Here is an 18,909-nt window from a genome sequence, read left to right as displayed (position 1 = left end):
TGGCACCACTCGGCGATGGCGCACAAAACATTATATTGCGCACCTGCTAACCTTGTTTCAGATCCAGCTCGCCATCATGACACCTTTGACTGCCTGTAGGGCGACCTTTTCCTTGTTTTACTTTCCTTGTATTCCCTTCAAATTACTACTATGCTAATCCTGTATCTTTGGGTTAATTCCCAGAAGTGTGTCCACCTCCAATACTCACCTCATGCAGGCAAATCTTAGCAATGTCCGAAGTTTTTATTAATTGTGTGCGTTGCTGTGTGCACATTTCTCTACAGCTTCTCTCGCCATCCAGCCACCTGCAGTAGTTATAGAAGACAAAGAAAGAAATTGCGATTCCTTACTTATGTGCATTGTCACGGTATTAAGCCATGGCCTAAGAAGTGGAGGAGGTGTCGGGGATGTCCTGCGGAAGCCATCCAAGGAGGTACAGAAAAGGGAAAATATGGTGCACCAAAATGACTATGGTACTAAAATGATATTGTCTACTTAATTATGGTGTAAGATTACTTCTATGGTCTTATAGTGAGGAGTAGGATGATAAATATAGAGGGATAATCTTGTTTATTTACAAGAAAGGTGAAACTTGAACTTGTTTACTCTGGACAGTGGCTCTCAAACAGGGGTATATGTTAGCCGAGGGCAGGGTTCAGCAACTGAAAATGTTAAAGAAGCCTTTACGGACAAGAAACAAATAAAAAAAATGTCAGGAGCTGCGAAAAAATAAAAGCCTCGAGTAAGCCTCAAAATAAAAAGGGATTTATAGTTACTCATTTAATATTTATTGTAAAAACGTTTACAGCCTTGAACAACTTTAAGAAAAAACATTTCCATGTTTCAACCACATTTAAAACTGAATATTTCCCTTTCTTCTCTTTCCGTTTCAAAGCATTTTTGAAAAAGCTCCGGGAAGCCACTAGGGCGGTGCTAAAGAGCCTCAGGTTGCTGACCCTGCCCGAGGGGTACGAAAGAACACTTCAGTGGTATGTTAGATACCTTAAAAGGAATTTAAGGGCAGCACGACGGCGCAGTGGTTAGCGCGTGTGCGGCACAGTTCTGAGGTCATGAGATCGAACCTCCTGTGTGGAGTTTGCATGTTCTCCCCGTGCCTGCGTTGGTTTCCTCCGGGCATGTAAGGTTTCCTCCCACATTCCAAAAACATGCATGTCAGGTTAATTGGCCGGTCCAAATTGTCCCTGGGTGTGAATGAGCTAGTGAGTTGTCTGCCCCTGTGTGCCCTGCGATTAGCTGGAAACCAGTTCAGGGTGTCCCCTGCCCTCTGCCTGAAGATAGCTGGGATAGGCTCCAGCACCCCCGCGACCCTACTGAGGATAAGCGGGGCAGATAATGGATGGATGGATGGAAAAACACACATTAAATGAAGAAAAATAAAACAATTCTACTCATGTAAATCCAAACTGGTCATTTGAGGCACTATTTTCTTAACGCTGCCATAGGAACGGGAAAATTAGCCTTGAAAGTCCTTAAAAATCTCCCTCTCTCACTCTATTGTTCTCTCTTCGTCCATCTCTCTCATTCGCTCTCAATCCTTTTTGTTCTTTCTCTATTGTTCTCTCACTAACTTGTTGTCTCTCTTTCTAGCTCTCTCGTTCTCTCTCTTATTCTCGCTCTTTCTTGCTTTCTCTTTGTGTGTGTGTGTGTTTGTATAAATATATATAAATATATATATATATATATATATATATATATATATATATATATATATATATATATCTCATTAGCTGCACCGCTTATCCTCAGTAGGGTCGCGGGGGTGCTGGAGCCCATCCCAGCAATTATTGGCCAGTAGGCAGGGGACACCCTGAACTGGTTGCCAGCCAATCGCAGATATATATATATATATATATATATATATATATATATATATATATATATAAATAAATAAAACTAAATTGAACCAGTTCAGGGTCTCCCCTGGCCACTGCCTGAGGACAGCTGGGATGGGCTCCAGCACCCCTGTGACTCTACTGGGGATGAGTGGTGCAGATAATGGATGGATGGATGGATGAATAAATCAATTGTAAATGGGAAATATTGATAATCATACTTCGCAAAATAAAAAAAGTATATTTTGGTCTAAATTTACTACATTTTTTATTCAATTTTCTATTTTACCAGGAGCCGCTTTTTGCAGCCAGGGTGATCTACGATCTGCTTTTCTTCTTCATGGTTATCATCATCGTTCTCAACCTCATCTTTGGCGTTATCATCGATACATTTGCCGATCTGAGGAGTGAAAAGCAAAAGAAAGAGGAAATCTTGAAAACAACGTGTTTTATTTGCGGTGAGTAATCCTCTTGTTCTTGCTTACCACTCCTTTCTAATGTCCTTAAGAAAAGAAAAATACCAAGATATTGGATCTTGTTTTTAAAGACCTTTCACATTCAGTCTAAAAGAGGTGTCTCAATCTCGCGGCTCGAGGGCCAGTTGCGAACTATGGGGATATTTTGAGCCCCCTGCCTTAATGTAAACGTTTAAAGGGACAGTGTGTATTATTTAGCGCCTCCTGGCGGGCAAAAACATTCATTTGTATTGATTGAAAAAAATAACTAATAATACATGAACTACCATATGAATGTGCATGTTCTGTAAATACTTGTCCGTCGAGAAATTCGCATAGACAGACGCTCCCCTACTTACGACCATTCGACTTACACGAAGTAGTAGATTAGAACATCGGGACATTGTTCTAAGTTAGATTTTATATTTTGTGCACCTTTTTCGAGTAGAGGACAGTGCTGTAGTGCTTCACACCCAGCATCTACCCCAAAGAAGAAATCCGGCTTCTACTTCCTAGTTCGTGTGTATCTCTAGCACGCTAAGAACTTTGACATTTTTACTGTTTAATATCTCGTGCATCCATTCAATACAATTGGTGTAAAGTGTAAAGAAGAGGCGAGCCGTTTCTTTTGAAACGAAAGTGGAATAAGAAAGATTGATGCGGTTGAGAAAATGGTTGAATCGCTTTTTTACGTCCACTTTATACCACGGAGGAGGAAGTTGCCGTACTCTTCCAAAAGTAAGTTAAACTTAACTTTATTTTTCTTTATAGAGCATATTGTTTTATTAAACATTTCTTTTTCAGTTTCAAAACAATACAGGATACTTATACAAGCCTTAAAAATACTTGAAAAGTTTTTAAAAATGTTGAAAATTAATAAAAATATTTGTGGTAAGTTTAATTTTTGATTTTTGGAAAAATTATCTTTTTTATTTAACCTAAATATTTTCTTCTAAATTGTCAGATAATCTTGTATAATATTCTGTTTTTTTTTACAGATATAGGGTAAAATATATTAAAAGCAAGATATATACATGGTAAGTTTTTAGTAAAATAAGGAAAATGAAACCTAAAAATGACCACGAATATGCGACAATTTAGACATACCTTAAATGAGCAAAATAACCCGATCATTTGTCTCATTTAAGTTATTATTTATCCCATTTGACAAAAATTAGAGTAAAATAAAATAAACGAATAATAATATGAACATTTTGTCTTTATGCGTCTATGGTATCTTCATTTCTATGATCACAACTTACGTTAGTTCGGCTTAAGTTCGCACCGACCGAAATGACAGGAGACGGAGCGTGCTTGGAGATTGGAACAAGTCAGGTAGCCGGGATGAGCGGGAAGCCAGGGATCGTGGATCGATACAGGAAACATAATCAGGATACGGGTAGCCGGGACAGGAGAACGGAGCTTGGATCGGGGATCAATACAGGAAACAGAATCATGATACGTGTAGCCGGGACAGGAGAACGGAACTTCGATCGGGGATCGATACAGGAAACAGAATCACGATACGAGTAGCTGGGACAGGACAACGGAGCTTGGATCTGGGATCGATACAGGAAACAGAATCACGATACGAGTAGCCGAGACAGGACAACGGAGCTTGGATCGGGGATCGATACAAGAAACAGAATCATGATACGGGCAGCCGGGACATGAGAACGGAGCTTGGATCTGGGATCGATACAGGAAACAGGTCGGGATCAAAACAGGAGCCAGAGTCAAAAGTGCTTGCCTTGCATGCACTGAGGTTTGCAGACAGACTGACCAGGATTGAACGAGAATGAAGTGTTTAAATTGGAGCAGTACTAATTAGGGAACGAGTGGCAGCTGGGGCTGAATGAGTGAGAGCAGGTGAGAGCAATTGGCAAATCTTGACAAAAAAGTCTTAGAAATGGGCACACATTAATATGATGTATATATGTTTTACCTGAAAGGATTTATTTAAAAAAGTCATGATGCATCATGATAAAAATGATTCATAAATATAGCAAATATAGAGTTATTTGGACTTAGTAATCTGCTGATTTCGACTAAGGATCCATGATGTACTGTCAACATACTTTTAAGTTTTTGTTCTCCATGTATAAAACTTTGGAGAGAGCTATGTTTTCCATACGGACAGATCGACCAAAATGTGCTAAAAAAAATGAAATTGTTTAAAATTGCCTCTAATTCATGTGGTGGCTTTTGAATTTTTTGTTTTAGTTTTGTTTTTGTCGACTTTGTCTTAAATTTGAATTAAAAAGGCATTAAAAAAGTCTTTGAAAGTCTTGAGTTTAACTTGCCTTAATATTTAGGAACCCTGCTCCACCACTCCCCCCATTCACATTACCTCTACCAAATGTGCCCCGAACAACTTTGCTAAAAGTAAGGTAAAAGCAGAAAGGCGCGGTGGGGAAAACAGCTCTCTTTGGACTCATTTGGAGATTGTAAACACATACTCAAAAGAGAAAATATTTACATTTTAAAGGTCACCTCAAACGATGCACCCTCATTTTAATGTATGTGTGTCATTTTTCCTGGGACTCTTCAGGTCTTGAGAGAGACAAATTTGACAACAAGACGGTCACTTTCGAAGAACACATCAAAGTGGAACACAACATGTGGCACTACTTGTTCTTCATCGTTCTGGTGAAGGTCAAAGATTCAACCGAGTACACCGGGCCTGAGAGCTACGTGGCTGAAATGATCCGGGTAGGCTTTGTTTTACTACCGAATGGCTACACAGGATTGTGTGAACCGAGGCTAACAATTCGGCATGATGTAATCCCATTCCCTTCAATACTTAAGTATGGTTGCATGACTCGGCTTTGTGAACAGAGAATTAACATCCAGACCGTCTGCTTCTGGCATATATTTGCCTAATCCGGCAGGCAGGCAGCTGGGCAACACTCACACGCTCGCACACGATAAGAATTACTGGTCAAAATTTGAGAGACCAAATCAGAACAGCAAATCTTTACATTCAAAGTTTTCTACACACTTAAGTATGAGAAGCTGTTTTAGAATTTAGCTATACTTTCTTTCACATATACCATCATACTCTCACATGTGCACAAGTATACTCTCTTACACAGTTGTACCTATGCACAAACATTACTTTCCTCTCTAATACATACTACTATTCTCTATCACAGACAGTACCTTACTCCCTTACACAAACCACTATACTCTCATGCAGTGCCTTGCTCTATGGCGGTTTACTTATTGTGGTTTTGCCACTTCCTGGAATTTCATTGTGCATTGTGATCTGCATTCTGATTGGATAAACAGAGGAAGATGCTTTCTATCACCAACAATGTTGGACCTTTCCATTTGCTATACTTGCTCTGGAGCCACGTGCAGGTCTGTTTGATATTAAATGTTTGATTATTAAAAAAAATATATGGTTTCTGTAATACAGAACTGGAAGGTTAACGCAGTTTTCCATGAGGTCGACGTGATGGCGGCAAAGTATCATGTAAATAAAAGACCATTTGGTCCTTAATCCATACCGATGTGCAATGAAACAGCAAGATTATTTTTAAAATTTCAATATGACAGTACAGAAGTTATTTGAAAGAAAAAAAAGTACATTTATTTGTTAAACAAATACTTGAGCCGGTGAAACTAATAAATGTTATTTGCGCAGGTTTTGACAATCGCGGGACGTTTTCGGAATGCAATCCCTGCGGAAAATGAGTGATTTCTTTACTTTCGTACACACACTACTAGGATGTAACACACAATACTATACTCTCTTAAATATACTACTACACTCTCTCACATATACTACTATACCAGGAGCAACTCCAATTTGACATTGAACTGTACAACATATACGCACACACTGTTCAGTGTGCATCGCCATGGTTACCAAAAGTACCCAAAGTAAAACAACACTGAGATAAGGTGATCATTACACTAGGTGTGAAAAAAACATACAGTAATAGCCGTTTTAATGGTGTGTGAAAAATAATATCAATATGTGTGTGAAAGTGTAGTAGTCTGTGTGTGAAAGCATAGTAGTTTGTGTCAGAGATTATCGTCATTTGTATGAGAGCATCTATTAATGTGTGAATGAGAGTATAATAGTGTGTGGGAGGGAGTATAGTAGTGTGTATGAGAGTACAATAGTATATTAGAGAGTACAATAGTGTGTGAGAGAGACTATAGTAGTATGTAGGTGACAGTGTAGTAGTATGTTTGTGAAAGCTTAGTAGTTTGTGTATAAGAGTATATTTGTGTGCATGAGAGCTTTTAGTACTGTATGAACGAGGGTATAATAGTATGTGTAAGGGAGTATAGTAGTGTGAGTGTATGAGAGAGTAATAGTGTATTAGAGAGTATAATAGTGTGTGAAGAGTCTTTAGTAGTGTGTGTGTGTGACTATAATAGTATGCGGGTAAAGTGCAGTAGTATGTTTGTGAAAGCATAGTAATTTGTGTATAAGATTATAGTTGTATGCACAAGAACGTCAGTAGTATGAGGGTGAGAGTATAGTAGTATGTGCGTGAAAGCATAGTAATTTGTGTATGAGATTATAGTCGTATGTATGAGAACGTCTACTAGTGTGTGAATGAGAGTATAATAGTATGTGTAAGGAAGTATAGTAGTGTGTGTGTGCGAGAGTATAATGTGTATTAGAGAGGACGATAGTGTATGAGAGAGTCTATAGCAGTGCGTGTGAGAGACTATAGTAGTATTCCAATTCAAAGTGTTTATTGTCATATGCACAGTAAAGAACCACAATTTCCTGCACAATGAAATTCTTACTTTACTGTCCACACAGTTCCAAGCGTATTAGAACTAAGAAACTATATACATGTATACATAAAAAAATATTACGAATATTAAAAAGATAAAAATACAAGATTATCTCAATATGAGTTAAGGCAATAAGATAAAATACAGTGGGTGAGAGTGTAGTAGTATCTGTGTGAAAGCTTAGTTGCTTGTTTAGGAGATTATAGTCGTATGTATGAGAACGTCTACTAGTGTTTGAATGAGAGTATAATAGTATGTGTAAGGGAGTATAGTAGTAGGTTCTGTGTGTTTGTGTGCGTGTGTTTGTGTTTTAGATAGCTCAACAGTGTATGAGAGAGTCTATAGTAGTGTGTGTGTGACTATAGTAGTATGCGGGTAAAGTGCAGTAGTATGTGTGTGAAAGCATGGAAATTTGTGTTTGAGATTATAGTTGTATGCCAAAAATGTCTAGTAGTGTGTGTATGAGAGTATACGAGTATGTGTGAGGCAGTGCATGGGTGTGACTGTGACCGTATGAGAGTATAGTTGTGTGAGATTACGATGTTTTATTTGAGAGCAAGTATTTGTTTTTAAACAGTCTCTCATACTTTAGCAAGTTTTTTCTTCTTTTTTCTTTTTTTAAATGTCATTGTCATTTGTCTTGACGGGCTTCTGCGTCTTGTGAGAGAGCACCTGATTTAGGATTAACCTCGATGCTCCCTGCCTATTAACCTCACACCCTGCTGAACCGAAATGGGGTGCATTATTCGGAACAACTTTCTTTTCCTCTTTTTGTCTGGTTCCAAGAAGCGATTTTATTGAATTCATCTTAATTCATCGTTTAAAGAAAATGTTACTCCCACTTTCATGTGGTAAAATTTGATTTAAGGCTTTTGTAGACTTTTTGTCATATTTTTATTGTAGTTTTCTAGTATTTCCATTGTAGAATTTTTGTAGTAGGTCTATAGTATTTTGTAGTGTTACTTTAGTTGTATTTTTGCAGTATTTCTCTAGTAGTTTTCTAGTATTCCCATTGTAGAATTTTTGGAGTAGGTCTATAGTATTTTGTCGTTTTACTTTAGTAGTTTTTTTTTGTAGTATTTCTGTTGTAGTTTTCTAGTATTTCCATTGTAGATTTTTGTAGTATGTCCATAGCATTTCGTAATATTTCTCTAGTCGTATTTTTGTATTATACTATTACTGTGGGCAGCACGGTGACGCAGTGGTTAGCACGTGTGCGGCACAGTTCTGAGGTGATGAAATCGAACCTCCTGTCTGGAGTTTGCATGTTCTCCCCGTGCTTGCGTGGGTTTCCTCCGGGCACTCCGGTTTCCTCCCACATTCCAAAAACATGCTTGTCAGGTTAATTGGCTGGTCCAAATTGTCCCTAGGTGTGAATGAGAGTGTGAGTTGTCTGTCTCTGCGTGCCCTGCGATTGGCTGGCAACCAGTTGAGGGTGTCCCCTGCATACTGCCCGAAGATAGCTGGGATGGGCTCCTGCACCCCCGCGACACTACTGAGGATAAGCGGTGCAGATGATGGATGGTTGAATAGTATTACCGTAGTGGTATTTTGTAGTATGTCTGTAGAATATTTTTTAAAGTATTTCCACAGTAGTATTGTTTTAGTATTTCTGGAAAAATTGCAATCATTAATGATATCGAATCGCAATACTTGTAAAATCGTAATTATCGAGAATCGTGATATAAATCGAATCCGCATCTTAGTATCGTGATACAATCTAATCCTGACTGAACATATCGTCCCACCCCTCATTCACCATCAGATACACCAAGGAATTTTCCCTTGTCCCACATTTTACGTTTATTTATATATTTTAGGACAATTCTAACATTTATTTCTGGCACGTGAGTAAAAATTGTCTGATGATGAGATAAAATCTAATGTCAGGGCCCCATAACATTGACCTTCTCTGATGAAAGGCCACGGTCACGGTACCAGAGACGAATGTTATTTGGTTGCGCGTTTCTCAATGACAATAAATTCTGTTCTATTCTTCTGTTCTATTCTAAGCATCGTGACAAATGTATTGTCATCGTATCATGTGAACTACACGACGAAATTAACATTCCTCTCTGGTCCCCCGACTAAAAATAGTGTTATAATGAGATAAAACCCAATGCCTTTCATGTGTCATCTATATCATTGGTAATTGAGTAGAGAGAGTTTGGCGCTCTCACCGTTGCGACCTGAGTTCTTGTTTAGGTATGGACAGTATATGAGGAACAATTTCCAAATGCTCTCTGGTTTTGTTCAGGGAGCTGGATCAAATGTGGAGACGGCCCGTGGTTTGGGGACCACAGATCTAATGCCTTTTCCTATGTCATCTACATCGGTAGTGGTTTAGTGTTAACACAATGGATTCTGGCTTTTAATCATTATTGATATTATTATCGGCTACTATATTATTATATTAATGATTCAGTTTTTTTTAGGCTGAAAGAATATTGTCCGGACGTGGTAAAGAAAAGGCGAGGACCACTGCTTTACGAAACTCAAAGAGCTGTTTTTAAAGCTTTTTTTTTTTTTTTGGTAAAATACAATTTTACAATAGGTTTATATGGATGATGAAAGCTCATTATGACATATGTGTATTTTTCATACTAGTTGCATAAAATTCTTATATTTTACCTCATTCTGAGGATAAATTTTATATGCAGTATTCGAGAAATATGTTAAAAACACTGTCTAGTAAAACAACTGTAATTCGCACAAGCGTTTTGTTTATTTTAAATGGTGTGTTTATAGAAATCTGTTCTCTTTTTTATTTTGGGAACAAGGGCAATTTTAATGCATTGTGTTTTTGGATATTCAGCTTTTTTATTAAGGTTTGTGATTTAAATTACACTTGTGAGAGAGAGAGAGAGTGAGTTAAGTCTCATTTTAACATTTTTGTCCTAAACCATGGTTTCAAAACAAGGTGCGAGCAAAGTTCTTTTGTAAAAAATGTCACAAAATTCTGCAAACAACAAAAACATATTGTCGTATTTATCTTTGGCGCAGACTACACTGAGCAAGAGAGAGAGAGAGAATGGAGTGCTTGCGCTCTTTGCAATCTTACTGGTCATCCATTCAAATCAATCTGGGTTCTCTGCTGGCATTTTTGCGTATTTACAGTATGTTCTCTAGATTTTTATCATACGGTGTCTGAGCGGTAAACATGGATTATTTAATGAGCTTTCATTTAGAGGATTCCTTCGCGATGTACAGCCAATACAGGTTTTTTTGGTGTAGTTAAAAATGACCCTCATATATCGGTTGTTTGGTTGGTTGTATCCTATAACTACACGAGTCTTTTTTTGTTCTATTTCTGTCTTTCCTTATTTCCTTCTCTTTCTTTTTATCTTTCCTTCTTTCTTTCTCATCCTTCCTTTCTCTTTCTATTTCTCTGTTGGTCTTCTTCTTTTGTTCTTTCTATCTCTCGTTCTTTCCTTCCCTTCTTCACCTTTTTGTTTTTTTTTCTTTCTTTCTTTCTTTTCTTCCTTTTTCTTTCTGTCTGTCTTTTCTTCTTTTTTCTTCATTTCTCTTAGTTTTTTTCTATAGCTCATTCTTTTTCTCTTTCTCTTTCCTTCTTTCTTTCTCTCTCTCTCTTTCTTGCTTTGTCTATTTCTTTGTTTTTCTCCTTTTTTCTTTCTTTCTTTCTTTCTCTTATTTTCTCTGTCTCTTTATTTTCTCGTTCTCCCCTTCTCTCTCCCCCTTCTTTCTCTCATTTCTTTCAGTTTTCTGTCCTTCTTTGGTCCTTTATTTGTTTCTGTCTCCTTTTCTCGGTCCGGTTCTTTCTTTCTTCGTCCGTTCCAGCATCAGTTCGATGCGTGCCTTGCCCCTTCGGGACGGACCTTACCTGTTGGATTTGTGTCTTGCAGGAGCACAACCTGGACTGGTTCCCTCGGATGCGGGCCATGTCGTTGGTCAGCAGCGACGCGGACGGAGAGCAGAACGAAATCCGGAGCCTGCAAGAAAAACTGGAGTCCACCATGAAACTGGTGTCCAACCTTTCCGGTCAGCTGACTGAGCTCAAGGAGCAGGTCGGTCGAGCTTCGGTTTTTACGGCGATTACGATTGGTTGAGTCCATTCGGATTCCGCACGATGAGGTCATCCATAAGATAGGAGGTCTAATTGTGCGTCTTTGAGCATTGCGCAATTGTCTATCTATCTATCTATCTATCTAAAGCGAAATGAGACGACGGCTTTACCCTTGAAACGAGAAGCGCGTGTGAGGAAGCGAATGTCGCGGAGACTTTTTGACCCAGACAGGAGGAAACGATGGTGCTGCGGAACACGAGTGATGCCTTAATTCAGGGAAAGTGGTGTCAACAAAATTTGCTGTTCATGTTTTGTTTTTAAATGTGTTGCTTCGGATCACATCTGAGGGACACGAAACCACCTCTCTGTTTGATAAATCACCGTAGTGGAAAGTTTCTGGATTGCCTATTTGCAACAATGGTTTACATAAAACTGAAGGTTTTTAGTCTGTTTAAAATTGTCTCATTGATGGATTCGGGTTATCTTTAATTGCAATTTTGAACTTGTTTTTTTTTTAATTCATTTTTATTGCTTCTTCTTCTTACTAGTATTATTATTTTTTATTATTCAGATGATTTCAGTTTCCGTTTGGTTCAGTTTTCCTTTGTTTTTTTAGGTCTGTTGCTTTTACACGGGAGAAAAATCATGGGAAAAATATTTCCTCATTTTAGTTATAAATATGTTATTTCATTTAAAAATAATTATTTTAGTAGTACTAACAATAGTAGCAGTAGTAGTATTAATAGCATTACACACGATTATTAAGGTGATTTCATCTATATTTGTAAAACACATTTAAAAATGATCTACAATCTGCCACATGATATTCTTTATATAAAATAAATGTTTTCCTTATATTACGAAATAACTAAGTCAAAAATATACATAAACCGTTGTAATACAATAACACCAAATCCGACTAAAATTGAATAAATAGAATATAAATTATAATCAAACAATATGTGACATAAAAATTAAATATACATTAAAACCTTAGTAAAATATTTTTGCCAAAAGGGCAATCATTTATTTTGCATAGAAAGATCAACAACAAAAACAAAAGTATTGATTGTCTGGTGGGCCTGGGCGCCACTAGGCTATACTCGCCCTTGACACACCACAGGAAGTGGTGCCCCTACGACCCTCCTGGTTTAGGGATCCAAGCCCAAGCCAATTTGTCAAGAAACTGACTGAACATACGTGGTAGACAGCTATTCATAGTCAAATACAAGTGCTGCATAAAAGTCCACAAGCTTTATATATAAAACCTTCTTGGTAGCGGCATAACCAATCTATTGTGTAAACGAATCTACGATCGTCTTTTCTATTTTTCTCCACCATTTCATACAAGTGAAATTATGTTCGACGGTCCGTCGTACTGTTGAAATACAAATATGTGTCTGTTCGATGTCACCAGTCACTGAAATAGGTCACGTTCCATATCATTGAAAAACTCTTGGGATTCAAAATACGATTTCAAAATGTACTCATCACAGAATGATTTCAATCAGTCTGAAACAGGATACCCGAAAACTGTAAAGCTGGGATAGCTCGCCAATAAATCCCCCAGTAATGAGATGATTCTCTGCAAACATGGAGTCGTTACATCAGGACTGTCCAGTAAATTTAACCGTGAAAAATATTCACTTTAAAAATACAGACAGATTAAAAAAAATCCGCCTAAAAGCATTTCTGCATCTTTGGATTCTCCCTAGTGCCGTACGATCCCCCTTTACAAATAAATAGACGCATAAAATTATTTCCAATATGGCCGATTGCCTCTGAGCTTTTGAATGACAACACTTTCGGCCAAAAGCAGGTTATTTTCACGGTCTATAAGAGCCTGTATTAATGAAACAGGGATCGCCTCCTTTAGCTCTGAATACCTTTAGCGAGTAGTAACCGATTCAAATGATGATTGGTGAGCCAAAGAATTTCTGAAAAGAACGATACGCAGATGTTTGGAAGATATTTAAATTAGACCCCAAAATAAACGTGCGTAACGCCACTGGTGATTCATTTTCACGCAACAATATTACGAGTAAGTGTGCACAATCATTGATTGATTTCTGTAAAGAGAAGTCGAACATTTACAACTCTTTCAAAATGTCTAAAAAATTGGCCAAAGTAAAACACACAGTTGCAGGGGTTTTACAGCTGTAAACTGGTCGTCTCTAAACTTTTTGAAACGCCTAGCCCTACCTACCCCTTAGAAAAGTGGGTAAAATACAATGTTTAGTTTTTCCGATTGTGATCAATTTTTACAAGGTACCAGGTAAGGCTTCAAGCTATTGTCTCACCTGTTATCCAGCTACGGTGCCCATGCTACACTCATCTGCAGGCATTTGATTGCAATAAAACCCTTCTATTACCAACTCAGATTACTCAATGTTAGCAGCATTTGCAGTCATTATCGTAAATTCCGGACTATAAGCCGCTACTTTTTTCCCAAATGTTCAGCCCTGCGGCTTATTCAGTGAAGCGGCCAATTTATGGAATTTTTCCAACGGCCACCAGCGGCGCAAGAGTGTAAAAGGCAAGATTAAGACCAGTAAAATATGTGCGCCAAGAAAGACTGCAACCTCAAAGTTCAAGCATACATTGTCTGTAAAGTTAAGGTACGTTCCGATAATGAGGAAGACGTCCTTGATGGCGATAGTTATGACGAGGAAGTTGAGGATGATCTTCCGTGAATTTCACAATTATGGGATGCTTTTTTTTAACAGGTACGTCTGATACATTGCGAGCGTGATCCTACTAGCGTGTTGGTACCTTTCAAAGGCACGGTTTGGGATGAAAGTTATATTATTATTTTTAAAACTTTGAAAACTCTCTCGGTATGCCGTCTTTCTTCAGTGTGCCGTCGTTCTTCGTAAATATGTGTAACCATGTATAATATGTATTTGCAACTGTATATTTTTGTAATGTATTTATTTTAGAGATTTATTCTGTTATGTGTTCTGCGGACAAATCAAAAAGAAGGGACGGAGCACACGCAGGCTGATCGGAATTGGGGTAAAGCTGAGTTACCGGTAGATCTGTCTGTTGTCGCAGCGGACAATAGTGGATATATATTTTTCCCACTCTTAACTTTGGAAATATTCATTTTGTTTCCTTGGATTACTTTCAACGGGACCCGGACTTTACAAGTCTGCATCATACGTTAATTACCGGTATCATTTTCCATTTATAATGCTAACTGTGACTCTAGAATTGATCTATTGACACTAACAAAGATGTTATATAATGAAATTGTGAATATGCTTGATTGCTATTAAGTTTTTCGAGAAGGGTTGTTCAAACCTCACATTGTGTTTGCTGTTAAAAACGTCATATTGAAATATAATATTGTGAATGTGCTTAATTGCTGTTGAGATTGTCATGATTGTTTTCTGTTATTAGTATCAATAAATTTGTTCAAACCAAAAAAAAAAAAAAAGTTACAATCGTGGAGCTTACAGCCCGGTCTGGGTTGAACTTGTGATTATGTCACAAGTTCAAATGCAGGCGCACGCGGCTTATACATGGGTGCAGCTTGTGTAAGAATAAAAGTAGCAGATCCCCTAAAAAATGGTGGGTGCGGCTTATGATCAGGTGCGCTCTATAGTCCGGAATTTACGGTATTTCAGTTTGGGACAAAACTTCAGTGTGTTACCTTTCAAAAGAGAGCTAATTTGTCTGTATTCTCCTAAAGATTCAAGAGCAGAATTCAATTTACTTTGGGTACGCCTTGGATTCAGATTTGAGGCAAATTTCACAGGAAAGTTAAGGACTCTGTCCAAATATTGTCTTTGTGCCAAGGTGCAAACGAACAACCACAAACTTGAATCACAAACAAGTGTTATGACTAAACCCTTGACGCTTTATATAGGTTTTGCTATTAGCGTTCAAAAATACGGTTTGTTTTCATTTAGATGACCGAACAAAGGAAGCAAAAACAGCGGATCGGGCTGCTGGCCCACCCGCCGCACATGAATGTCAACCCCCAACAGCCGGCGTAGGACCGAGAGACGGAGATCGAAGGTATTCCCGTATTCGTAAACATGCAAAATGTGAGGAAATACTACGTGTTTTTTTTTTGCAGAAAATCTACATGAATGTTTCATCTGTATATCCCAAATAGTTTTGTCTTCGTCTGGACGGGGACGCCTTCTTGTGACCAACCTGAGTCCATCCATGGAAGGACCCTCTGTCATATATGTGTAGCGCTACAATGCACAGATGTGCCAAATGTTATGAAGACCTCCGGGAAACAGCGACCCCGCCTTAAAACATTTTCACTTAACAATGTGGAATGAAATGTTTTACAGCATTTTCCACACAATATGACATTAAAAACATATAATTCCGTACGATACGATTCAAACTTTGCGGTGTTGGTGCATATGCAGAGTTACGTCTCCAAGACTGTTTTCTATTGGTCGACGCTCTATAAAATGCTGAGCTGCTATTGGTTTGGGTCACAGCATCATGAAAATGCCCGTATCCAGAGGTAAGATCAAGTCTAAAGACTCTAGAGCATATGTGTCAAACAGGCGGTCCGCGGGCCAAATCAGGCCCGCCAAGGGTTTCAATCAGGCCCGCAAGACGACACTGAGAGAAGCGCGAAATTGAGCTGTAGTGTTAAATATGTCCACTTGATGTCATCCTATCCAGGCACCACTCGCAAAGCAAAAGTCATTTCTCTCTCTCTCTCCCTCTCTTTCTCTTTCTTTCTCACCCTTTCTCTCCTTCTTTCTCTTCCTTTTTTCTCTATCTATATTCTTACCCTCTCCCTCTCTTTCTCTCCCTTTTTTCTATTCATCATTTTTCTTTCTCACCCTTTCCATCCCTTTCTCTCCCCTTTTCGATTTATCATTTTTCTTTCTCACCCTCTCTCTATCTTCCTCTGCCTTTCTCTGTGGCTATTTCCTTTTTTTTCTTGCACTTTTCCCCTGCCTGTTTCCCATGCTCACTCTTTTTCTCTCTCTTTCTCTCTTTATCTTTTTCTTTTCTCTCATTCTTCTGATCTTTATCTCTGTATTTATCACTTTATCCCTCTTTTTATTTCTTTATCTTTCTTTTTATGTCTCTTTCTCTCTCCTCCCCTCTCCTTACTTGACTTCAATTGTGCCTTCTCTTTTTCTCTCACTCTTTCTCCCTTTTTCTGTCTCTCTTACCTTCGAAGTCCCTCTTACTCAGTCTCCCTTCTTTCTCGTTTCATCGCTCTCTTTACTGCCCTCTCTTTATTTCTTCTTTCTCTAAAACCCCAGCGAGTTTTTCTTTTCAACCATGTGGCCCCCAGCGCAAATGAGTTTGACACCCTTGCTCGAGAGGAACCCGAAGGCATTAAAGCCCGACTCAGCCCAAGCCAGACCAATTAACTTTATTTGCAAATCCAAAATATCATATTTTAATTGTGAAGACTCGGGAGGAGGAGAGGTGATTCATAACAACAAAAAATTAAAGCCTGTCTTTCGTAACAACATCTAAGTTAAACAAGACTGTATACACATTTACATCTTTTATATTTCTGTGTCTGCTGAGGTTACATTAACCGTCAATTTTCCATCATTAATGGATTCTTTTACGAGTCGATGGGTAATTTGGTCCATAATCCACAGCAGCAGTACATCCTTAAAAATCTAGCTCAGCACATTAAAAGAGAGAGAGGAGCAGAAAGACAAAGAAGAACAATGATGGGCGGATAATTAAAAAAAGCCCAGTCCAACCCAAACGTAGTGAGAGACATTTTAGAGCTCGGGCTTAGGATCTTACTTCTGCCAATACGCTATTTGCTGACCTCCCACAATTTCTTTCTGCTAATTCACTTTTAGAATTTTGTGAGCTTCGGAATATTTTGTGAATCTGCAATACAATACTGTATATTTTTCTATTCACTATCAGTCCCAAGGTTTGCAGTGATGCTAAAGGGTGAAGCAAAAACCTAAAAACCATGGAAATGAAGCGTGTGATTATCAAGGCATGCGAAGAAAGTATACATCTCTACCCTTGCTAAGAATAGTGCCGTAACCAATTGATAATTGAGACAATTATTAAGAATAAGGATGTGATTAAACAACAAAGTTTTCTAAGGTTATTAGAATGTTCGCAATTTGAAGTTTTAATCAACCGTCCTTTCCCCTCTGCATCCGCCCATAACTTTACCGCACCACTTCAAGTCGCCTCCCGTCAAAGTTAAAGAAAATGTATTTTTTTCCTTTACATGTATATTTATTCATAATGCTGTTAAATCCTCTGCTCAAATAGTACTTACTATATACTATATTGTTATTTTAATGTTTTCATTTGGGGTACCAGATGTACGGAAGACATTAGCTAGGTTTTGTATCCCCCACCATACATCAATCTCTTTGCGATCCCCAGCTCAGAACGGGTCAATGTTGTATCCCGGGGTTCTACTATAATCCTCAACCGTTTTACTCGTTTGTGTCATTAAACGGGTCACACCCTCCATGTTAAATCTGATTCCTGCAGTATTTAGGCCGGACAAGCAGTGAGGTTTGTTGTAGTATTTTGTGCAATATATCAACTTAAATATGCAACCTCGTACGAGAGTGAGTTCCATAATTACAGTATATTGAGTGTTTACCTCTCATTTGTCCGACGTGAAATAGGGACGTTTTGGTTTTATCGACACAATTGTTAAGATTATGATGTACTTAATAAGATGTCCTTTTGTTTGTGTTTTATTTCTTTAAACGGTTGTTGCTTTGTCCTCAATCAGGGTTGGGTAGGGTTACTTTAACTGGGTTACTTTCAATTACTTTTGGATTACTCCAATACCAAATATGCTAATAAAAGACAAAAGAAACTAAATATGAATAAAATGACTAAATTTTGTGCAGGCTTGGGGAGTAACGGAATACATGGAACGGCAAGCTGTTTGGATTTATTTTCATATAGTTTCTGTCGCATTTTATGTTAGTTTTGCCGGAGATCAAAGAGATCAAAGCCAGGAGAGAAAGCTTACCACGTTTTGTGAGTCATAATTTTATTCATATTTAGTTTTTTTTTGTCTTTTACTAGCATATTTGGTATTGGAGTAATCCAAAAGTAATTGAAAGTAATCCAGTTAAAGTAACCCTACCCAACCCTGCTAACAATGTACTGTATATGTTTTTTTTCTTGCCATGTGTCTTTAAGTAACGGTACTCTTGTGAATTTCTTCCCCGTTTCAGCAAACGTGCTCTTGTTCGGAAATTTACTTTTGCTTGCACTTTACCTCTCATAAGGATAAGCACTGCAGTATAGCAAATGGGCGGGACATTTACTGGTTATGTCCATATAGGTTTACGTCTTTTTTTTGTGTCCGTGTCAAATTTATCGCTTGCCTTTGCCTTTGTATAGACACATTTTGAATTTTTATGAGTCTTAGATATGTAGTAATTTAAGAAAAACAGCTCAAGGCATTTTGTATATTATAGAAGAAATATTTATTAAAATGAATGTATTTATCCTTTTATGTGTATTCTACTGTCTTATTTGCTGAGATTAAACATGAAAATCAAAGATATTGGGGTTTTTGATTGGCGTCAGTTTTTGCTCTTCATAATTATTTAATCCGTCGTACCGTCTGAAAGAGATGGTCGGGCGCTCTGTTTATTTTTTTTTGTTATTACAAACAACAATTGATTTATCATAGGTTGTTGGTGACACTTGAATATTAAATGATACATTATATATACCCCGTGATACGGTGTCCCCGCCTTACAGCGTTTTCACTTTATGGTGTGGAATAAGATGTTTTTCGAGCCATTCATTCAGCATTTTCCACACTATGACATCAACAACAAATAACTTTAGAAATTGT

The 18,909-nt window shown here is 37.9% G+C and overlaps 1 protein-coding gene across 1 annotated transcript in view; it reads left to right on the top strand.

Moving 5' to 3' along the window:
- Positions 1-18,567, top strand: part of itpr1b (inositol 1,4,5-trisphosphate receptor, type 1b) — a 104,464-nt gene extending 85,897 nt beyond the window's left edge. Inside the window, exons 57-62 of the mRNA XM_088338526.1 lie at positions 285-433; positions 2,146-2,311; positions 4,860-5,020; positions 10,936-11,097; positions 15,011-15,119; positions 15,220-18,567. Of these exons, the coding sequence (XP_088194652.1) occupies positions 285-433; positions 2,146-2,311; positions 4,860-5,020; positions 10,936-11,097; positions 15,011-15,097 (725 nt within the window). The 3' untranslated portion in view covers positions 15,098-15,119; positions 15,220-18,567. The remainder of the gene's footprint in view (positions 1-284; positions 434-2,145; positions 2,312-4,859; positions 5,021-10,935; positions 11,098-15,010; positions 15,120-15,219) is intronic.
- Positions 18,568-18,909: the final 342 nt, after the last annotated feature.

Source organism: Urocampus carinirostris, chromosome 6 (assembly GCF_059441175.1).
Source record: "Urocampus carinirostris isolate Australia breed hairy pipefish chromosome 6, RoL_Ucar_1.0, whole genome shotgun sequence".
Taxonomy (NCBI): domain Eukaryota; kingdom Metazoa; phylum Chordata; class Actinopteri; order Syngnathiformes; family Syngnathidae; genus Urocampus; species Urocampus carinirostris.
The sequence above is the reverse complement of the archived record's forward strand: the minus strand, read 5'-3'. Positions and strand labels throughout refer to the sequence as shown.